We start from the raw sequence: 25098 nt of genomic DNA, 5'->3' as shown, positions 1-25098 counted from the left end.
TATTGACACTGAGGCCTGTAATTTACTAGCTGTGCTATTATTAATGGAATAGAATAGGGAACTTGGAGCAGGATGTCAACACCCTGTGAAGATATATATTATAGAAGGCCAGTAACATACCTGACTATGAAAGGAGAAACTATTTAGTGGACTACAAAAATTACATAAAAATAAAAGAAAAAGCAAACTGGTTTCTTGAAAATCTTTGGCTCATTCTTGGTCATAACAAAGGAATACATGAACTTAGCAAATTAAAATACATATGGAAATAATTAGATTGAAGGTGCACATAAGTGAAGGTGCAATCGATTGAGATAAGGAGTGTTAGGGAATTGTTATATTATGCTGACCTGTAGCTGTTCTAACATCAAGCTTGTTGAACTAATTTAGAATGAATTCAAGACTTACTTTAGGTAATTAGAAACACTCTTCTTTGCTACGTTTCAAGGAAATCAGTGGAGAACCTTTAATGAGCTGTGGGATCCACAATTTTTTTGTTTATAGTCACAATGTAATTATTGAGTGCATTTGCAGTTTCAAGAGGTTTTGCTGAATATCAACAGTGTGTTCTTATTGTGGTTCAGATTTACAAACAAATCTGTCATAATTCTATATAATAAACAACAAACAAACTTTAACGCCCTAATCCCATGGTTAGTGCAACAACAGGAAAAAAGGTTTTATATGCCAGATCATTTTAATACTACTGTATATTGAAAGATATTAGTTCTAAACAATTTCTTTTGGGTGCATTTTGTTTATTTCTTTTGTTTCTACCATGCAAGGATCAATCGTGTAGTGTACAGGCTATCAAAGTAGAAGTGATTGTACTAAGATTTTGGTGATTATGGTACCTTCTACTCTGATAAACCACATCATTTCTATTCTACCCATCCTACCTATCTCTACGAGATAAATGTATCATGTTTCCCTATTAGTGATCACTATACTATATGTGCAACTTGTAAGCAACAGAGCGCAAAGAAAAACAATTTACACTCCTATATGCAATACAGATATTTTAAAAACTATTGCAAAACATTAACTCAATATCTTTCCCTAACACTGACCCAGATTATGACATGTCAATCTGGAACCACTGTTTGCTTACTATCCTAAATCAACACACTCACATACGCATCAAAAGAATTAAATGATAAAACAACCAGAATGGTATGCTAATGAAATTGCAGAGGCACAACACAAATGAAGCTGCTTACTATCATAAATATAAAATGCTTTACAAACTATTATTTGTGGTGGAGCAAAGTCAAATCACTTATTGTAAAATGCAAGCACTCCTTTTTCAAAAAAGCCATCACCTGAAACTCCAACAACAGATCCATCTGGAATCACTTGCAAAATCTAACTTAAATGAAACCTGCACTTTTAGCTCCATGTGATATTGTAGTTGATGGCACTATTTATGCTGATGAGCTCGATATTGCAAACCAACTGAATGATTATTCTACTAATATTTCCCAAACCCTTGACAGGTCTAATCTTACAGAGCCTAAATTAGACAAACTTACTAAATTTGTGAATGAAAGAGTACCTGATATGTTGGTTTCAACAATCCCTTAATAACAATAGATGACACTTTTGATAGTCTCAATAAACTTGACACAAACAAAACAGCTGGTCTAAATGGAATTCACCCCAAAAATCTGAAAATGTCAGCTTTATCAATATCAGAGTTGTTGATAGAAATAATTAACTGTAGTATCCCTTCCTTTAAATTCCCAGAGTCATTGAAGTTAGCAAAAGTATTCACAATTTATAAGGGAAATGAAAAGACTCACACATCCAATAATTGACCTACATCTGTTCTATCTGTACTTTCAAAATTTTTTGAAAAACATGTCTGCAAGCATATTTTCAGATATCATGGCAAGTCCAACTCCTCCATAAATCACAATTAGGTTTTCGACAGAATCATTCATGTCAAACTGCATTGACAAGACTTATAGACCAATGGCTACTAGCAGTAGAATGAGGGGAACTTACTGGTGCAATCTTCATCGATTTTAAAAAAGCATTTGACCAATCAGTGCTCATTAAAAAAACTTTCAGCCTTCAGATTTTCTCCAGACTCAGTTGCCTGGTTCACGTCATATCTCACTAACAGACACCAGGTTGTTTCTATGGGTAAAAATACTTCTAAACCAAGTCATGTCTTATGTGGTGTTCCTCAAGGATCTATATTAGGGCCTTCTTTTTCTACTATTTATTAATGACATAGCCTTGTATCCAGTGCACTCTAACACAGATCTTTTCTCTGACGACTCTACATTGCATTTATCTGGCAAATCTATAGACTCCATTAAAAATAAATTATGATGTGCTATGTTGTCAAAATAAAGTGAACAAAGTGAAAAGGAATTTGGTCATTTTTTTCTTATATTGGTCTGGCAAATTTAATGTTTTGAAATGAAATTAAACTAACTGAATATTAAATTGATATAGAAAAGGAAATGTAATCTCTGATTTCTTCTAGCTGCAAGCAAAAATAAAGAATGGCAAGGTAAAGTGCTTAAGAATTGTTATAGTTGTACAGTAACATCAGACAAAATGACAATTGTCACTTTTCTTATTTGCCATTGTTTTTCATTCTATAACTATTTTACTAAATATTTCACAATGATTAAGCATTAGAGATCTTATTTGTATATTGGCAACTGCACAGTGCACTAATAATGTTCAGAAATATTGCCAGGAAAATAAGTATTGTCGTTGGAACTCCTGGACTGCAACTTTAAATACCCTTTTAGCAGCTTAGAATTTTCACTAAAAGACTTCTTATGATACCTAGTTGGTTGAAAATGAAAATGTTTCCAGTCTGACTCCCAATATGGCCACCACAATGACCATCCGGAAAATGTTATTATTGATGCTCTCCTACATGGCTGGTCATATTAATGTTGCACTTACAACAGAAGACTTCTTATGACAAATGGTTTGTCCTAAATGGAAATGGTGCATAAGATGTCAAAAACATAATGTTATTATTACTCCTTCAAAGTGAAATGTCATATCAACATGGGGTTTTCACCAGAAGACTTCTCATAATGTCTTCTTGGCACGAAATTAAAATGGTGCTAATCTTATGTATGGCCGTCTTAAAAATCTTGCTATTTTTCTTAAATGGAAAGTCATTTTGACATAGGGTTTTCATCAGAAGAATTCTTATGGTATCTATTTGTTCTTATTGAAAATGATGCAGATTGGTCTTTAATATGGCCACTATGGTGACTGTCTTAAAATGTTGTTTCTGCTCATCCCAAAATAATGGTTATGTCAGTATGGAGTATTAAGCAGTTAACTTCTGGCATCTTGTTGGTCCTAAATGAAAATGGACCCAACTGTACAGCCACTATAGCTTCCTTGATGTCTATCTTGCTGTCACAACTCGCTGTGAATGAATAGTTATATTGATGTGAGGTTTTCACTAAAATTTTAAAATGATGTCTGCACATACATGGTCCTAAAGAAAATATTGCCATTTTGATGCCCAATATGTCCACCACAACAGCTGCTTTGAAAATCTTGTTAATGCAGAGGAATATCAGAAATGCAGTTAAATCGAAGAAATGATCTGATCTTGAATTCTTGAAGTTCTTTTTACCCAGTAGAGCATCAGTTCCTTCAGGGGACTCTTGTTTGTTTTAGCAGCAGCTTTCCTTCCATCTGGCAAGTTTTTGCCCAAGAGGGATATGGGATTATTATATGTATTCTAGGTGTTACATCAGATATGGTAAGTATACTCTATACCTTCTGTTTTGTCTGGTAATCAACATTATAAATATTTGTACTTGTGACTAATGAATGAAAGAACCTCAACACCAACATTCCAAAAGTACTGTATATACTCACTTACAAATTGAGTCCAACTGCAAACATCGTAGATCTTGATTTGCCACTGAATAATGTCTCAACAGATCAGAGCCTGTGTTGTTTATTGTAATGATGATTCCTAACAAACTGCATAGACCTTGATCAGCTGATAGATTGTAAAACAGCAGATCTGAGTGTGCATTTTGCAGTTGGACTCAACCTATAACTAAGTATATTTGGTAACTGAATATATTACAAACATTCTAACTTGTAGTTTTTATTTATTTGCTTCACTATGTGACAGATTTTTCAGATGTAGTTCTTGTAGTGATCAAGAAACTTACCATTAAGAAATTCTTCACCAATATATTTGGATAACTATCAACACTTCAGTTATTGTTTGTTTTTTTTGCAGGTCATATTGTACTATGCAGAAAGGATTATTTATTCAGGTCCATTCTCGTGTGATGTGTGGTGGTCTTGAGAAGTCTGCATTGGTGTTTGGTATGTTGGATGAACTATAAACCAAGTGATGGGCTTTTTAAAGAACAGGTTTCAGAAGCCAAATTTTTCATGTGTTCATGACAACCTCCCATGGCAGCAACCTCAATGGAAGACAATGAGTCTCAGGGGAAGAGTGCGTCCAGCACCACTAAAATACTAGCCAAGGTCAGAGGTTACAGTCGAGAGCATAATGCGATGGATCAGAGAGTAGATATTGAAGATTCTGTATTGGACCTGTCCAAATCAGTATTAGACTTGTCTAAAAAGTCAGCAGTAAAGCAGGAATGGACCAACATTGAAGAACAAGAAGTGCCACTTGATTTATCTACCAAAGAGATCAAAGGAAACTCTTGGCCCGACCATTCAGCTTTTCTTGTAAGTCAGATCATATGCAGTGTTGATTTTTATGCCATGTTCCCCCCAATCCCTCACAACACATTAAGGCAGGGGCAGTATGGCGTTCATTACATCCAGTATGTATGCCCAGCTTGTGTGCAAATAGTCCAATGCTTTTGATGAGTTGTCCCTAGGTAATTTGTGCATATTATTTTGTCATCATGCTTCTGTATCTTGTTTTCCTTAGTGAATTTATGTACACTTGTGCTGTCTGTGATAATTCTTGTGTGGATAAATAATTCTCATGTTTTTATGAATTGTTTAAAACCTGGAAAATATTATTGACATTAAGTGTATTTTTTATGTCATCATGTTCTGATTTTTTAGCTCTCTTCTGGCATGAAGGCTTTCAAAATTTTACAAGTGAGTCAGATTGCTATTCACCATCAAGTATGGCTACCATTATTAAACTTTAAACGCCTTCATCCTAAATAAAAATGAAGCTGATCTGACACCAATATGATCATCATAGCAGCCATCTTGAAAAACTTCTTATTGCTATTCTTCCTTCATTAAAGGTGGATTTATATCTAGCCCAGGATGAAATTGCAGACTGTCTTTGCATAAGACATAATGGGGATGGGTGTGAGGATGTGTGGATAGATGGGGATGAGACAGGAGGACATGATAGGAATTTTTTTATGTAGGAACATAATATCTGGCTGCAGATTGTAGGTATTACATGACCGATAAGGGTCTATTTGAGGACGTGCCTTTTAGATACCGCTTTTTAAAAATATATTTGCAAGACATTTTCAGTCCCAACCATTAATAATTCATTAAATCCTATAAATATTTTTTTTAAATCCCCTATTCTGTAACCCAGTTTTAAGATGGAACATATGTTATGATGTCGCCCATTCATCTTGCATCCATCAATCCAGCAGTTTGTTTGCTACCGATTTTGCATCTGAACAATAACTCGTGTTGTCCATCATCTTTGCTTTCCAAACTTTGTGAATGGTTGCATTCAGAATTAAAGGTCAAAGGTATTGTGACTAAAAGGAAACATTTTTTTTCAAATACGTTACCCAATCATAATACCTTAGGATAAATACTTCTACTTCGCAAATCCATCAATCAAAGGCTGAAATCTTTTAGGGTTAGAATTTTAAAGAAAAAGAATTTCCCTGACTTTCCTCACTGGTTATACTGGCTGTTTAAAAAAGACCTTGTAAATCATAGGTATAGTTCAAAGAACCTTTAATTCCCTTTACTTTGGTATATGATTAATGGGTGTAATGTGTGTTATAGGGTATACATTTTGGCCTCACTCCAGATGTGTACCTTTCAAAAAGTTCTAGCTCCAGTTGGTCATTTTCACTTCCTGAACTTAAGAGATAACTTGTATAAAAAAGAGCCGATAACTTTTTTTTACATTTTATATATTTGGTAATTCATTCATTGCACGTTCAGAAGCTGGTATTGCCTAGTCCGACAAAATTCATTTTCCCTATTTTAATAGCTGCTACGGATAGTGTACTTTTAGACTAATTCAGGCTGATTTTTTTTAGCACAAGGGAGCAGTCATTTTAGTTAGCAGTGTGCTTAAATCATGTACAGTTTCCAAAAGTACAATATCCCAAGAAATATCATCTACATTACATTATTGTAACATAGAGGTATGCCAATATTCTCTACATTGTGCATGTTTTAAATACAAACAACTTCACCTTACATACGGCACTCTCTCAAAAGTACATAATAACTGGTTAGCTCCCCCTTAGCTAAAAAGCTAAATTCTGTCTGCCCACTTGAAGTGGCAGTTAGAGTGATCTTCCCTTGATACAGGGATAGTTGCCAAATCCCATGAATACTTCAGTTACTACTTCCATTCTTGCTGAGTAGCACACTTTTCTACCTTAAAGCAAGTTAGGAATGTCTTTTTTTAAAAGAAAGTATTCTCCATCTATAAATTTCCAACTTTTCTCTCTTTCTTTGACAACAAAGTTCTGTCCTTTTAGCATTATCACTTAGCTGTCTTCACAGACTTGTGCACCTTTGATATATACCTGCATGGTTCCTACTGTGTCCCCTCATATTGGCATAATTGTATTTAAATATGTGCAGGTCTTGTGCATGATATAGAAAACTTGCATAATATTGCTGTATAGTTTCTGCTGCAGATGGAAACATACACATAAGTTTTCTATACAGTGTAGTCATAGCAACCACTTCATAGTTGCTCTAAGTGGTGGCCTTTCATACAGGTAACTTTTATTAGAATTGATATTTTACTGTCCACTTATACAGAAAAGTATTAATAACAATGTTCCAATACTCTACCTGTATTGGTGGTCACAGATGCCTTTTGAATTTAACTGTCATAGTGTGTAGATTCGCACATACATGTATTTGAGTTCATAGAGCAGGACAGGTGTCACACTATACCTGTGTGTGTGTGTATATATATATATATATATATATATATATATATATATATATATATATATGTCTGCTCTGTTTTGTCTTAGATTTAGCTCATGGGCAAGACCAAGCATAAGCTTTGTAAACATTCTAAACATAGGAAACAAACACGCTACATGACATGTGTAGCTTGCTCCTGTTCCCAATCTTTAAATACATGTCAGATGTGTATATTATGGGCAGAAAGTCAATAGGCTGTAGTACTGGTGGTACTAAATGGAGAGGCTCAGAAGCGCACCTTGAGGGATGAAGATGTCATCAGTTTGTATGCTGATGTCATGGCATGGATTGACTAGGTTATTCATGGGTATCACACTCTTCATGATTTATCAACCATGAAGCAATCCAAGCTATCATGGTCAGCATGAGCCCTGACTCCTCCCTCAGTGTTGAGTCAGGATTAACCTTGGCATAACTAGTTTACCGTTTACTGCATCATGTCTCAAAACCTAGTCTGCTTCATCACCTGCCATTGAGCAAGATCAAAATAAAAACAAACAACCTCAGTTACTGTCTCACACTTCAGATGTATGGACTGGCTACAGGGATCAAATATTTTGTACCCAATCTCATCTTAATGAACTTGACAATGCCATGCGAACTATGATGGCCATGTTCCACCATGACAAGACCCTGCAATATGACTCTGATCACAATGGGTCAATGCCACAGCCAATCATCAATTGCCAGCCAACAGTCTTTTGTCCAGTTTGCTAAACCCACATAATACAGGCACTCAGATGCCTCTTACACAGTGCTTTTTCAGCTTTTATCTCTGAGATCTTTTCTTATCCCAAAAGGCCCAACTCAGCCTGGTAGGACCTATAGCCATGGTGCAACAGGTTACTTTCCCAACTTGTTTGACAGCTTCATAAGAATGCGACTTCTTCTTGATTGTCGAGGCAAACATTTTACATTTTGAAGGAGTCTATTTTCCTGTCAGGGTATCTAGAAATTGTCTCACAAACCTTAGGGAACAGAGATGGCCTCTCCTGAGTAAGGGGTTGTAACTCCCTTCACCTCTTACCTAAATTCCTTAGGCAATATGATTGGGTAATATATTTAAAGAAAGAAAAAAAACTTTCTAGCAAAATGTTTCTTCAATAATACTTACTTGGTCATTATACACATACACCCTCCCAGCCTCCCTCCAGCTACATCCATATAGAGCATGCCTCCCAGTCCATCCGTAATTGAAGTATTCACTGGATTTGGTGCCAGTCCCTGTGTTAAGGTGAGGTCACTCTAACTGCCAGCTAGGTCAGCAGATAACTTTAGGCTTTTAAGTTAAAGGTTTTAGGCTGGGAGAGCTAGATTTGTGAATTTGTAGTAATTCCCCATAGTCATTATGATTATATATGAGTGTTATTTAAGAAATATATTTTACTAGAAAAAATTGATTTTCTGCACTAAATATATTGCTGTGCATCTCAGACCTGGATCAAGTGTTCAGGATGGCTTGCACATGGGAAAAGGAAGAGGTTAATTTAAGCGCAATTTAAGAAATAACCTGAGTGAATTAAGACACATAGTTTATATATTCAGTGTATCCCCCAAGGGTGTAAAATTGAGGGTACAGAAAACCCCTAGGTGTCAAAACTGGGGGTCAAATAAAAAATGTGGGGGTCAAAAATGTACTGACAAATTTTCATACGACTCGTACTTTTTCAGCTCGTACTTTTTCAGCTTGAAATAGGATATTGCAACTTGCACAACATATCTCTCTCTCTCTCTTTCTCTAAACATACAAATACACCAACATGCACAATTAACAAACAAATGCATTGTCCGTTCAAAGAATAATTTTATTAGTTCATTTTTCTTTTAAAGTCGTACTTTTAACAGTCCCCTCAACAATATTATAGCCCAACACATTACATATAAGCCAATACAAAAAGCCAAATAAATCTTTTTAACCAAATGGGAGTTAATTTACTGCCTTTCATCAAATGTGTACTATTATAGGTTTCATTGTACTTTGTCCTAGAACACATTTATCCAAATATCAAGGAGGATACTGATTCATCTTCTTTCTAATAAGTTACACTTGAACTTTAAGATCTTTCTTTTATCGCAGTAAAAGTTAAAAACCAACAAAATCTGCAATGACCCGCTGACTTTGTAATCCAAATAATGCATTTGTCTCTGCACGTTTACTGATTTCTATGTTGTGAAATAATGTCTTAGGTTATAATGTGTTATCCAGATATCTTATGGCGAACGAGGGCCTATTTTTAAAAATTCTAAAATCCTGTCACAAAAGGATTATTCACTTTTGCAGTCTTTGCAATCACGTGATCAGAAGTCACACCGGTAATCATAATGAATATTCCAGTCAAGGGAATAATTTTCTCCATTTTTCATTAAAGTTAGATCCACAGTTACTCTTTTGTGTTCTGCTTCTTTCACTTTCTTCGCTAATGTTTTTAGTGCATGATGTTTTAATCTGGCGATCACTTTCAAGTGCAACGAGGCTTGATGTTAAATATCTAGAACAGCTTGCTGAGCTCAATGGAAATTGCGAGAAGCTCACGAGATATGGGGAAGCTACTCGTCATAACATTGCCTATGCTAGTCTGGTTCATTATTTTATATGTTCCCTGCATTGCACTTTGCTATATGAATAGAGGAGCGCAAGGCAGGGAGCAAACAAAGCAGGGAACCAGTCAATGCCTATACGCGAAGTATATACGATGCTGTCCATCGTCCAATGCATTGGGTATTAAATAAATCATGATCATATTATGAAAATCCTTTGCGTCAAAAAAATGCACGGTAACAAAATGTGTGCATCAATTTTCTCCAGCGTGCATCCCTGATGCACAAATGTGCGTAAAGGGAAAAACTGTATATTAAAGTTTCAGTTAATGACCACTTATGTTGAGCAAAGTTTTTGGTGGGATTGTGTTTGAGCTATTGAAGAGTCCTGTTGATTGGTGGCTCAGAAGTTGAAAGGCCAAGGTCATGATCATGAAACAAAGACAAATTATTTTTGCAGAGTGACCTTGTTCTTGAGTATGTGAGCAAATTTTGTGGATGGCTTGCACATGCATATAAGATAATAAAGAAACCAATATTTTACATCAAAAGGTCAGAGGTCACAGTGTGATAAGAAAACAATGATTTGTGCAAATTAAGTTTAGTTCAAAATTGCACACTTTGACCAAAGATTGAACACATTGAGACCTTTTGGTCAATAAGCTTAGTCAACCATACCCTGTAAGTATGTACATAGAAGAGTATTAAATATGGGGCAGGCACATATTGTGCTATTCATGGTACCCGAATATTTCAATTAGATCTTTTAAAAATGCGCGTTTCCAGTTTATCCCTCATGGTTAATTTTTGGTAAAAAAAAGTCTATATATATATATATATATATATATATATATATATATATATATATATATATATATATATATATATTCATTAAAACCAGTGCCATAAGAAACACACAGGTTTGGGGAAGGGTTGCTTAGAGGAGGGGTCGGGTGTTCCACTTTAACTTATCAGTTAATGAATAACCCTATAGCATGCATGCAGCTGTGATAGTCAGATTCTGTTACTTTATGCTATATATTATCATCCAGCTTTCAACAGTGGTCACCACCTTTTAACATCCAGAAACCTTTAATTTCCAGCCACCTTTCATTTCCAGCCATTGTTGTAGCTTTTTTCATCAAGAATATCCTATTCCTTGTTTATCTTACACCCCTTGACTTAACACTCATCCAAAATCTGGTTGCAGAGGTTGCACATTAATAGTGTATGGCATTTTTGTTGAACAGTGTACATATGCACTACAATTGGAACATACTGATCTCTTTCCATTGTAAGACCAATGACTTCAGCTCTCGAGAAAAGAATTAAAGGTGATCATGTGATACTTTCCAGATTGGCAGATTTTGGCAGGTAAACAGCTGGTTAAATATGCAGACAAATAGATACTCATAATGAAAAATGGGTATTGTAAAATAGTATTGTTGTCTCATCAATTCATGCAATATCTCCCACTTTAAATTATTACAGTAATGTTATTCCTATAACTTTAGAATAATAAAAAACGAAACCATACAGTTTCCACAGCATCAGACTGTTACTTATGTTGCTATTAGTGATGATAACATCATCAAGTGATGTAAGGTTATCGTGACAAAAAGTCATGGGCTCGAAGAAAGTTCAGTATGGCCTGTTTACATCTGGTTGTCTTACAAGCAATATAAAAGCCAGAGACATTCTGATTGCTCTCCCCTTCTCTTTTTTAACCCAAAATTCTGTATCTTTGACTTGCTGTCTTTCCTTTTAATTTTCTTTGTAACACACAAAAATACGCACACAAATACATATCAGGTTTGATAAGGAATGTTTTTTTATCATGTTTCAGACTGAGCAAGAGTGTGCATTAGATCTCTCCAGACCTTTTCAGAGCACATCAGGTCATCACCAGGATCCCAGCGTCCCAGTGACATCCAACAACCAAACAGTAGTATCTGTTGGAAAGGGGACTCTTTCTTTTGGCATATGCTTAAACAAGCAGACTCAGCCTTTCAGCAAGTATCAGCAATACCCATATCTAGCACAGAGTCTTACCTTAGATGAATCAGTCTCTGATCGGTATGGGATGACACAAACTGTAGCACAGTCATTTGAACAGTTTGTAAACCAGTCAAGTGCTGATCAGTACAGGGTGACACAAACTGCAGATAAGTCATTTGAACAATTTGTAAATCAGTCAAGTACTGATCACTATGGGATAACTCAGACTGTGACCCAGTATGAAGGTCGACCTGAATTGGGATCACCAGGTCCACCATTGCTACTTCCTGTAAGTAGGGCCCCACCTCCTTTGATACCTGTGCCCCCTTTCAGGAACAGCTTTGATCTGTTAAATCTGAGTCCCCCAAACCTAGTAAATATTGATTCTCAGAGTCCAGCTATAAGAGTTAGTGGTAGTTCTGGGCAGATCTCTAGGCCTGAAAGCAGAGGAGATATTGAATGTGAGAGACAGACTGCTTCATGTCTATTTGGTGAGATCCCTACTGCCCCAATTTCTCAAATCAAAGAACTTCTTACCAAAAAATTGCAAAGGAATAAGTCTTTGGGAGAGGAACTTGAACGTAGAAAAGAGACTTCTTTGAATAAAAATAATAATGCGGTGTTATCATTCCAAAGGATTGACCAGAGATCAGTACCAGAGATGGATAATAGCTGTTCCATTACTTCTCCAAATATAACTGATGGAAATGAATGTAATAAAAATGATGCCATTGATAGCAGTTTTCAAACTACATCTAGTTCAGATAATATGGAAAACAAGACTGTTTTAACCAAACATGTTTCTGATAGTTCAAACAAGCTTCAAAATCATGGACATCTTGAAGATACTGAGAAGTCTTTGTGTTCACAGATGGATTTGGAAGAAGAAACCAAAAAAGTTGAAGAAGTGGCTTCAGTGCTTCTCAGTTTTACTAACAGACATCAAATAAGTCTAAAAAGGGATTCAGAAAATGCCCCATTGGAAGGGGATGTCATTCATAGGAATGAGGAATCGAGTTTTCAAAAGGATATAGTATATCCTAGCAGTTGTGAAGTAGCCAATGATGTAGCCATGAGTGATAGTTGCAGTCCTACTAATGCTAAAAGGAGAAAGACCCTCACTAAAGATGAAAATGACAATGTACAGAGTGAATTGACAGCAAGTATAAATCATAGTGAATCGGAAGGAAAAGTGGTTATGTCGTTACGATGCAAATTATGCCAAAAGAAGTTTCGAACTCGCAGAAAAGTTAGTTTTAGTGAAGATGCAAAGAAAAACTTTAATTGTAAAACCTGCCATAATAAATGCAAAGAGGAGGAAAGTAAAACCTCAGAGACTAAAATGGTTGAAAATTACTCTCCAGGCAGCTTTTCTTGTGAAATATGCAAAAAGTCTTTGAATACTGCACAACAGCTTTTTATTCACAAGGCTTCACATTTGTCAAAAAAAAACAAAATGAGCAGACCTCGGTATCCTGCAGAAAAGGTTAAGTGTTCCGAATGTTCACGTCTGTTTTCTTCAGCATATCAGTTACGTTTGCATATGACGACCCACAGAAAAGTAGTTGATACCAGCGAGGTCCAGCTAGTCCCTACAACAAACTCGAAGCCAAAAGAGAATAGTTCTCGAAGGCAATACAACTACAAGAACACATGCCATGTTTGCGGTCAAAGATTTCGATTAAAAAGAACATTAAATGTTCACATGGGGTCTCACACTGAGAAGGAGAAAACAGATATAGAAAAACAAAATAGTTTGATTTCAGAATTATTGTCTCAGTACACAGGCCAAGGAAAAGAGACAAAACATGGACTCAATTCAAAAGTGATTACAGTGGTTACAAGGGACTCTGAAATGGCATCTCCAGATAAGCAAGAACTCAAACCAAATGCTGGGAAAAAAAATGAAAACCGTGGTACAGAAAATGGTATTGAAAAGAGTCTTTCACAGAAGCATGCAAAAACAAAATCTTTTGTAAGAAAGAAAAGAATCTTGATGAAAAATGCTGCCAGCAGTAGTAATAATGATCTTTATTCTGAGAAAGAAAAATTCCAGTGTGACACCTGTTCAGAAATATTTGCACGAAAGCTGGATTTAATAATTCATGCATCTGCTCATAAATCTATTGGTCCATACCTGTGTGAGATATGTGGTAAGTCTTTTCAGCGAAGGGGCAATTTAGAGGTCCATCTTAGGCTACATTCGGAAACTCTTGCATACAGATGTCACTTATGTGGAAAGAAATTTGCAAGCAAAGCCTTTCAGATTCGACACATGCTTTGGCATAAATTGCCATCTAATCCAAAGAAATCATTCGAGGGCAGACAAAGTTTATCTCATAGAACGTCAAAGTTGAAAGATTTTGACAATGATGTTGAGGATGGAGAAAAAACTAATACAGCTGATGATATAGTTGATCTTGAGCCAAAATCAGAGCAGCAAGAAATTGCCCTGAAACATGTAATGTCGGAACCAAAAGTGTCAATTGCTAATGACATTAAGGAGTCACTGGATGATAGCGAAGATATTAAACAAAAATTGGAACCAAAGAGACGCAATTCTCGATTGACAGATCAGTCAAAAAAGTCACCAAGCACACACCCTTACCGATGTGAAAAATGTTGTAATAGATTTACCCATAGAAGTAGCCTACTGCGACACAAAAAATCTCACTGTTTAGGTTTTCGATCTCCGAGTCCATTGGAAGTTGAGTCAGATGATTCGGACGAATTAATGAAAGAAGTGTTTCCTACAAATCACAACCAGCCTGCTGAGGGGGAGAAAGATGTTCAACCAATAGGAAACCAGTCTGAATGTTTAAATCTTCATGAGCCAGTGCAAGAAGAATCACGAGGTTCACCCAGTGATCTCCTGAGGTTTATTTCTCAGTTTAACAAGCTAGAAGGTTCATTATCAGATAGAAAGGTGACTTCCATACAAGAACAGCATTCAAGTGTCAAAGTAGAAAACCAAAGTGAACTTAGTTCTGTTGATGCTAAAAGTGAAAATTGTAGTATGCTAAATGGAAAAAAATGTGAAGAACTGTTAAAAGTCTTGACAAGTAAAGAGGTGGGAAGTGTTGAGATTAGTGAGGCACATGATTTAAACCAGCAGCCAGATTATACTGGTAATATTGTTTCCATAGCAACAGTGGCAAAAGTTTGTTCATCACAGTCATCTCCTAGCCTTCAGTCAGTTGGTACTGGCAATGAATTTCTCTCAAAGCTGAGTGTTTTGAGTTCTGTTTGCAGCAGTATAGTTACAGCTGAACAAAGTTTATTTGAAGCAAAAACTCAAATCGTTGAAGCCAGAGAAGTAGATGTATCTATTCGGCAAATTTTACCAAGCTTCCTGGATAATCAAGACATTCAGGAAGAACGCATAAGAATTCCAACTGTTGTATTTGAAATTTCAAAAACATCAGAAAAGAATAAACAAAAGAATGTGAAGGAAATATCTAACAAAAATAACGTGAGTGTAGAAACTGAAAAAGAAGTGCAAGAGGAAGTTCAGAAAGAGCAAACCAAGTTGGATGTTGTGGAAGCAAACAAAGAAAGAAAATCACAGTCTGGTTCCAGTCCTTCAGATATATCTAGTTCGCAGACTGGAGACAATACTCTTCCCAGCTTGCCAAATTTGACTGAACTTAGTGATAGTATTATCAAACTTACTACAGTACCTCAGACAGAAGAAAATATGCCTAAATTACCTCCCTTGCTGAATGTTTTTAAATGCCAACTCTGTGCAAAGCTTCTGTTTGACTATGAACTTCAGGTTCATTTGAGTACTCACAGAGAAGAGTGTGATAATGATTCATGCATAAAAGCAGACTACATTCCTAATCCAGGTACATCCCAATGGAGTTTACCCATGACCAAGGAGATCAAAGATGAGAAACAGAATCAAGAATATATGGAAGATAGTGAAAGTAGAGGAGATTCAACAGAAACAGTCATTCCAGCCAGACGTAAGTTGTAATGTCTGCACTGCATAGGTAGATAGTGAGATATAGGCACATCACTTTCAGATTTTGTTGTTGTCATGGTCAACAATTTTAAGATTTGTATTGTATTAAGTCACATGGTATACATCATCAGGACTTTCATGGGTGAAATCAGTGTTCCATGGTCCCCTTGTTTACTCATTTCTAATTTATCTTCTCTTGGAAATTCATGCATTTGCTTCCACCTGAAAAAAAATAGAATTTTGACTAGAGCAGTCTACACATTTTCTGAGAGATAGAGAAATTTCTGCAGGTCAGACATGATCTGTGTTTAGATAAATATAGTTTTTTACCATGAATGACCTTTCAATTTGTTCGGTACATATGGAGCATCCTTGGTCTAACTTTAAATTGTGGCTGAAGTGTAAATAATCAAATGATAATTTCCGTATTGATTAAGGTGAGTACAACAGAATCTTTTTCAATGGCAATTTTTTTTAAATTCAGCACTTTATGGGCATTTTATTGTGTATATAACATAATAAGTCATTGATATCCCCATCCTCAACTGTCAGAAAAGTTTAGAAAATTTTACTTTTAGAAAGCTTATCAAATTATAAGATATATCATCCCTGTCACCAAAGTTATCAGAGGGACAAAGGCTTGTCAGAGGAGAAATACATCTCCGAAATATAAAAGATTACATCCTTTAACAACATTTGGCAATTCCACAGTACCTACTGAAAAAGCACATTTATGTTTTGAACTTAGGTCAGTGCAAAATTAAGACCATTTATGATCTGTCTTGTGAGGTTGTACCATACTGTAATTATTTTAGTTCTTTTAACAAATGAAAATTACGAGTATGGCGTTATGTATAGATCTGGCTATTCAAATTTCATGTCATTTTAGGAATTGGCAGCAGTCCCCCACCCTCTTAATTTATGTATTATAAATCATATGAGAATCTGTCCACAGATGTCATGGTTTGTTTCATTGCATAGCAACACAGATAGGTTATTAGTGCTGAAGTAATTAATCACCAGGTGTCGCTCAAACACATCGTGATACATATTGACCGCAGACCAGTGCTATTGACGGCAAAGGTGTCAGCATCATGTGATTTACAGATGTACGGATGCTCCGGTCTAATGTTGTCACCTATACAACTGCCATTAAATGTCATATTTAAATTGAAATCCTCACAGCTGAAACATTCTCATTCATTTGTCATAAATGTTTCACTGCACTGAAAAAATATAAAACTAAATATCATTGGGTAAGTGTCAAGATCAGATAACTTGTTTTTATATAACGAGTAGGCAGTGGTTATCTCTGCACTAGTGATGGGCCATAGGGATTAATGCCAACTCAGGCCGATCTGATGGTAGGATTTGAACCCACATCTTTTTAGTTGGAAGCAAAGCATGCTGACCACTAAGTCAATGACTGTATATCAAGGGTTATTTTAACTGAATCATGAGTGATCTGAATTGCTGTGTGAAACATCCTTCTGCCCAGGATGAGTTCAGGTGATCATGGAATGCTTATTGTTTCTTGACATATCAACACATTTTGGATGGTATTTGTGCCCCATGAACACATTGGTAGAAAAGTTTCGTTAAAAAGAAAAAAGAGACACTTAACAATTTTATTAATTGTTGATATATAGGTGATTAGTGTTGTCTGTTGTAAAACTGGCATTAAATTGCACCTTCCCTGATTACAGTATGCTCTATTGCCTTGATTACTGTATACTCTATTGCCCTGATTACAGTACACTCTATTGCCCTGATTACAGTATGCTCTATTGCCCTGATTACAGTATGCTCTATTGCCCTGATTACAGTACACTCTATTGCCCTGATTAAAGTATGCTCTATTGCCTTGATTACAGTATGCTCCTTTGCCCTGATTACAGTTATGCTCATTTGCCCTGATTGCAGTATGCTCTATTGCCCTGATTAAAGTATGCTCTATTGCCCTGATTACAGTATGCAGTATTGCCCTGATTACAGTATGCTCTATTGCCTTGATTACAGTATACTCTATTGCCCTGATTACTGTATACTCTATTGCCCTGATTACTGTATACTCTATTGCCCTGATTACAGTACACTCTATTGCCCTGATTACAGTATGCTCTATTGCCCTGATTACAGTACACTCTATTGCCTTGATTAAAGTATGCTCTATTGCCCTGATTACAGTATGCTCTATTGCCTTGATTACAGTATGCTCCTTTGCCCTGATTACAGTTATGCTCATTTGCCCTGATTATAGTATGCTCTATTGCCCTGATTAAACTATGCTCTATTGCCCTGATTACAGTATGCTCTATTGCCCTGATTACAGTATGCTGTATTGCCCTGATTACAGTATGCTCTATTGCCTTGATTACAGTATGCTCTATTGCCCTGATTACAGTATGCTCCTTTGCCCTGTTTACATTTATGCTCATTTGTCCTGATTACAGTATGCTCTATTGCCCTGATTACAGTACACTCTATTGCCCAGATTACAGTACACTCTATTGCCCTGGTTACAGTATGCTCTATTGCCCAGAATGTGCATCCTGTTGTCCAGGAAGTGCACTGTTGTCCAGTAATAAAATTTCCCCTTGTCCTTGAAAGTAGTATCCTGCCTAAGTTTTCCTCATAGGGAAACTGCACACTTCAGTGTTTAATTGTCAAGGACAATACTGGCCTTTGAGATGTCCAAGATATAGGAAACAGGAGTAGGATTTTTTAAAAAAACATTGTCTTTAAGCAAGATATATCATTAACCTATGCAGTTTGTCATATTAATTAAACTGCCTGGTGGCCCCAATTTCCATTGGCTGCCCCAGATTTTTATTGTTGAAATATCCCAATCAGAAATTAGAAACTCCTGCTTACCAGAATTTAAATTTTCCCTCATTCCTTTCATATCCATAACATTTTACTGGATATAAGCCATAATTTTTAATCATACAAATAGATTCCTTTGCTTTTTATTTAGGAATAATATTCAGATTCTCCAATGTATATACATCATTGTAGAGATGACAAGCAAGCACACAGGTTCCTCCATTTTTATGAATGTAACAATGGATATGCATTCCTTCCTTGTTGTTTATTATATAAGTTGAGTCAAACTACAAACAACAGAGATCCAGATCTGTTGTAGCATAATTTGCCTATAGATCAGGGTCTTTTGTTCATTCTACTGATAACACTTAAAAAACTGCACAGACCCAGATGTGCTAGTGCATTGTGGGATGGCAGATCTGGGTCTGTGCAGCAGTTGGAGTCATCTTATAAGCAAGTATAAACAGTAATTACAATTTTATGGGGGGAACAAGCATGTTTCATAGAAGACTGTACATGTTGGTCATTATTACTATAACATAAATTTTGGTACGTGTACTTTCAATGACTTCAGTTGAATACACTTCCTGAAATATTTCTGCCACGGTATGCTTTTGTCACTTAGTCTAGTTGAAATGATCTGTGACATTTTTGACAAACTGAATCATGCTGTTTATGATTATGACATTCTGTTGAATTCATTTTGTTTGAAAAATGTGGTTTGTGGCTTTGTGGGTTTTAATGCCTTTTTTTAGTGCATGATAGGTTCTACATGGTGGTGAGTATATTTGGTGGAGGAAAAACCCAGGAAAACCCTGGAGAGAGTCACTGACCAATGGGAAGCTAAAATTTGCAAGCTTTCTCACATACCCACATTGGCTGAACTGAGACTCAAACCCATCCGGAGGAGCTGAGATGTCAGTAACATGTTAAGGCCATCGCTTAGCCACCCTGTTTGAAAAGGAAATCTGGTTTAATAACATGTTAAGGCCAGCACTTGGCCACCCTGTTTGAAAAAGAAATCTAGTTTTTTATAATGGCCTGTTATCTGGTTTGTTGACCAGGCTCTGTTTGGTAAGTCAGCGACAAACGGTTCCTACTTGTACCATATGAATATAGAGCACTTTTATTTCCAGTAACAGCGGTTTGTGGTTTTATTGCTTAAACACCATTTTCAGCACATGATACGCTATATGGTGGCCGGTATATTTTCTGGAGGAAGAACCTTGGAAAACTCCATGAATAACTACTGACCCACTGGAAGCTACTGGTAGACTTTCTCATGTACTCACATCTTCCAAGCCAAGACTAGAACCATGTGGACAGGGGTGAGATGTCAATGATCTGTAAAGGGAAGCACCTTAGACCACTTGGACAACTAGGGAAACAATAGCACATATAAGTAAAAAAAATAATTATTGTAATAAGTTTGTATTACAGCATGAAGACATTCTTGAAATTTTAATCAATATTTAAAGCAGATTCAAATGAAGCTTGTTACCACTGCACTCTTCAGACTCCATTGTTATCAAAACTATTGCAAACTAATTGTCTTAAAAGGCAGTTGCTAGGCTTTAGGTATTGATTCCTATAGAAATTAATTGGATATTTAAATCCAGTTATCAGTAATGTTTTTTTCTGGATGCAGGAATTCAAAGACGTCATACCTTTGATCAGATTCCTACAGAAAATGAAGTGAATGAAACGGACTTGAGGAGACCTGGACATGAGTTGCGGCGATCACTGTCAAATTTAAGCCAGATATCCACTGATGACACAGATACAACATATGGCAGATCTTCCGACTACTCAAGTAGCGATGTTTCAAGTGAGCCGTTCTCCACACCAAACACACCCACTTCCTCGATTCCTTTGGCCAAATTAAGGGAGGAATTACGCAATAAAATATGGGCAAGGCGAAAGTCTCAGGGACTAGAAGAACTGAAAATAGAATTCAAACTACCGGAACATGCAGAGGTATGAATGAATTTGTATCCATTGTCTCTCCAGCATTAGCAGGATAAAGAGACCCAATAGAATAATTTATAGGCATTGGTTGAAATGGGGAATCCCACATACTGGTTCAGAATTCATAAACCAGAACAAAGATTTGAGTTCCTGGTCCCCTACCAGAGCATGTCATGGATATTGTTTCCCTCATTTCTTACCAGTAAATAACTTAAAGAGAAAAAAGAGATGAGCTATCATTGATGTGGATATCACTTTAGAAAAGCATAGTATTTTCGAAAAAGTTTTAAATCATTAGAAAGAGCTTTAAAAGTTATGCAGCAAGAAAGAATTTACTGTAAAAAATAAATACTATTTATAAGCCAGCAAAATTTGCTCTTTTTATATCAGAACTGCAGGAAACATTGCAGATGTGGATGATTTCATAAGCATAGCATTATCCAGTGTTGGATGCATGGTTTATACAGCCATTGGAAAAAGCTGTTTGAATGGTACCAAAATTCCCCTTGAGTTGTGATCCTCTCAGGGCATAGTGATGTAAAATTGGCCTGGTGTACCTGTCCAAACGTTATAAGAGTTAAATAATGGAGGCAGGATCAATGGTGGCTCAGAAGTTCAGTGCCAGACTAGTGACCAAAAGGGTGCTGGTTCAGATCTAACCATTGGATCAATCCAAGTGACTAATGTGGTTCATCCACTGGCAAGGCACTTTACTCCAATTGCCTTTACACTTTAAAAACTGCTTGCGCTACTGTACCATAAAACACCAAAACTGGATGTTGAATTGTTTCTGAGGAAATACAAAATGTTTAAACTGAATATAAATTGTATTTGTATAAGTATTTTCGAAAAAAGATGAAAACATAAATACAATGGGATAAAATTGAATGGAATAAAGACACCTGGCCAGATCGAGTATTGTCACTTTATTGAAATGGCACCATTATGTGTTTTCTGTTATTATTGTACCATTGTATGTAGTGATAAAGTAGATGGAATAAGTTCATTTTCTGTAAGAAAAAAATAGTTCTTGAAAAAATGTATAAACAAAGTCAATCCCACAGGGCTTTCTGACATGGACAAAGTGTATTATACATATTAACACATTAACCCCTAGCGACGACTTTACTGGGCAGGAGGTAGTAGCCTACTGCCGAGCTCTGTAGCGTCATGGTCATGTATGATACACTGAAGTGGGTGGTATTATATAAAGGTAGACAGATGTAGCTCTACAATGATACCAGATAATCTGGAATATCTAGTTGCACTACAAAATACAGATAGAAAAACCTCATTTTTGGGACCCGACTTTTTTTTATGCAAAATTTGCACATGGTCGGAATCTGATTTTGTGTCCGGATTTTAGACTTTTTGGTCTCATATCTAAGGCAAACCGGTATGAACTGCAAACAGACAGATGAGCCTTTGCAAAAAGTAAGATAAGATGGGCATTTGGAATAAAGAGTGGTCTCCATACAAAAATAATGGCTCCATTTAGCAAAAACAATAAAAAAGAAGAAAAAAAAAAGAAGTCCAACTTTTACCCATCTGCTCATGCGCGAGTCAAATAGCCAATGAAAAATGATGTTTCTAACACAACTAGGCAGTATGTTATTGAAAGATAACTGGGGATTTGGTGTTTTCGAGTCTATTCAGAAATAGCTTTAAATATGTGTTTCCTACTCGATTTTCAGGCAAAAATGACAAAAAGCTCCAGGGGTTAATGTGTTAAAGACCTTTCCGTTGACCTAAGGGGTTAGAGCATCTACCCCAGATGTGGAGGTTGTGGTTTCAAACCCTGGCTGAGTCGTACCAAAAACTTACAAAAATGGTATTAGCAGCTGCCTCCCTTTGAACTCTGCATTTAAAGAAGTTGGTGCTAGCTATAGGGCAGTTAGAATCAACTTATAGATAAGTACAGATGGTAAAATTGCTGGAATGTTATTTACACCAAAACTGGTCTGTGCCATGTTTCTAGTATGTTGAGTGATTACAGTTTCCCTTGCTACAGATATATGTGTGCAAAGCCAGTATATTTTGGAGTAATGTCCTTGGCTAGGACTTTTTTTATAGCTGAGGCGATAGCTCATTCTATGTAATAAACACCGATATTAGATACTGTTAATAGTATTTTATTTGAATTTCCTAAGCAGAGTTTTGTCTATAGGATCCCCATGCATGTACCATAGATCAGAATATTGGGTCTTGTTGACTCTGAACACAGCTGTATTAAAAATCAATCGGGTCATATAGGTGTTAAGAACAGAATATTTCAGTAACAGGTGACATTTTTTTTAGAATCAGATAACACATAGCTTTTATAGGCAGTTATTCACTTTATTTGGATCCTCATACTGTGCATCCATGTTCCTTTGGAAGGTCTTTTTTTTTTACATGCCCAGAGAATTGCATATGGCAGAATCATTGTTAGACTATGGGACATATTTTGGATGAGGTCAGCCTAAATGTATGATTTAAAAAAATCAATGTCACCAAGTAACCATATGTGATAAAATACTTTTATTTCCTTTTTTAAAAGTTGATGGTTTCTTTGACACTTAATCAGCAAATATTAGTGTCTGTATGGAATACGATTATGCTGTTCATGTCATCTGATTGTGAACATGGCTTGTCGTCTGATTGTGAACATGGCTTGTCATCTGATTGTGAACAGGGCTTGTCGTCTGATTGTGAACATGGCTTGTCCTCTGATTGTGAACATGGCTTGTCATCTGATTGTGAACATGACTTGTCATCTGATTGTGAACATGGCTTGTCGTCTGATTGTGAACATGGCTTGTCATCTGATTGTGAACATGGCTTGTCATCTGATTGTGAACATGACTTGTCATCTGACTGTGAACATGGCATGTCGTCTGATTGTGAACATGGCTTGTCATCTGATTGTGAACATGACTTGTCATCTGATTGTGAACATGGTTTGTCGTCTGATTGTGAACATGTTCTATTTAAAGCTATAGGGCAGGAAATTTAGAGAATTATTTTTTCAGTTGATATTTGAATACCCTGTTAATAGTATTCAGTTCAATAGTCTGTTATTAATGAATGACTTGAAATACATTTTGAAGCTTTATTGCAGTCTATATATTCTTTTGCTAACATATGTACATGTAATAAGTTTTCCTTTTCTGTACAAATTTTCCTCTGAAACAATTTTTTCATGTGAAAACATGGGTCTTTCATCTTGAAGTACCTGCTTTTAGAGTCAACTGTGTTTTTCTTCTGCATCAAGTCATAGAGTCTCCTTACTCGTACAACATCGAGTGCTGAGGAATAAAACACAGAATTATGCGGTACTATATTACATTTTTTGGTTGTAAAATCAATTAGTTGAGACCGTTGTGATTGTTTTATATTTTTTATCTGGAAAAGAAATGATTACAAATTATCATCTTCATGTGGTGGAAAGAAGATAAAAACACTTCCATGGACCTTAAAGTGTTACATAGTTTTGTAGTCCTGAATTGTTCTAAGAAAATGAATGAAATTTGCACTCTGCTTTTAAATTGCTTGTATTTTGGAACTTTATTATAAGCATCATGTCACTTATGTAATGTTATCATATTTAGACTAACATATACAAATACAGGTAAAAATGCAAATTACCCTTGTATTTATTTCATCAGGTGTTTTTTCTTTCTTTTTAATGAAAATGTTGAACCTGTCTTTAAAACACATTATTCTGTTCTGTTGATATGAAATAAATATTTGGGCTAAAAGTTTTGCCACAGGGTTGAGCATCCAGTTTTTGGTTCTTAGGCGTAGGGCTGATCCACTAGTTAGAGTAGAGCATGCTGCTAGAGTTTCCCTGATAGTATCGACACCTTGATACATGAGGTTCTTAAAGGCTGGCCTACACAGGGCCACCTGCTGGCCTACACAGGGCTGATAAGAAAAAACAGCATCAACTCTGCCTGGGGTTTTCACTTTACTGGCCTGTGTCACTTCCTGCTGCCACAGTTCCATCTTCAGTACCATTTGCACTTGACATGTATAGGTGTCACTGATGATTTCATATGTAGTTGTGCGGGTTGCACTGGTAGTTCCAGTGACATACTCTTAAGTTTTTTTATATTTTTACTCAGTCTTTTTTTAACATTCCAGTATGTGTTCATGCCAGCGGCATTTGGCGCTTGTACTGAGCTGTTATCGCTGCTTATGTTCATCATTGAGGCATGGATGAGCAGATCATCTTTAAAATCTCTCACCATGTGGTCATGGTGATCAGTGGGCTGAAAGTGGCTCACATCTGTGCACAGGCCAAGCAAAGTTGACCCAAGCAAAGCAGTCATCCTGTCTCCCAGTTTTAGCCTCATTTATGGCATAGATTTTTTCAGCCTCGTCATTGCTCATTGCCTCAAGGTTCTCAAAGGTATGATGCCAATTAATATAAAAATATTCTTTTGCCACTTCAGAAACCACTTCTGAGACTGGCAGTTCTGTTGTCCCAATGGTTTCCACTGCAGCTGTTGTTCCAGCACCAGTTGTAAGCCATCATGGCTTGGCTGCCAACACATCCAGAAGCCCCTTGTGATCAAGGTCACACATAGCTTATGCCATCCTGGGTTTTATATGTTTTCAGTATGGTTCTCTGATCACCTGATTTCAAGTAATATGTA

At 36.3% G+C, this 25098-nt stretch overlaps 1 protein-coding gene across 2 annotated transcripts in view; it reads left to right on the top strand.

Annotated features, from left to right (window-relative positions):
* LOC149776357 (uncharacterized) overlaps positions 1 to 25098 on the top strand; it is a 48857-nt gene that overhangs the window by 6417 nt on the left and 17342 nt on the right. For both annotated transcript variants that reach the window (XM_089942894.1, XM_089942895.1), the window contains exons 2-4: positions 4250 to 4713; positions 11546 to 15665; positions 20139 to 20467. In XM_089942894.1, coding sequence (XP_089799020.1) covers positions 4429 to 4713; positions 11546 to 15665; positions 20139 to 20467 — 4734 coding nt within the window. In that variant the 5' untranslated portion in view covers positions 4250 to 4428. The remainder of the gene's footprint in view (positions 1 to 4249; positions 4714 to 11545; positions 15666 to 20138; positions 20468 to 25098) is intronic.

The sequence above is a fragment of the Sinohyriopsis cumingii genome, chromosome 18 (genome assembly GCF_028554795.1).
Source record: "Sinohyriopsis cumingii isolate HCF-2022 chromosome 18, ASM2855479v2, whole genome shotgun sequence".
Lineage (NCBI taxonomy): Eukaryota > Metazoa > Mollusca > Bivalvia > Unionida > Unionidae > Sinohyriopsis > Sinohyriopsis cumingii.
Note: the sequence above shows the minus strand (reverse complement) of the source record. Positions and strands in the feature narration are given on the sequence as shown.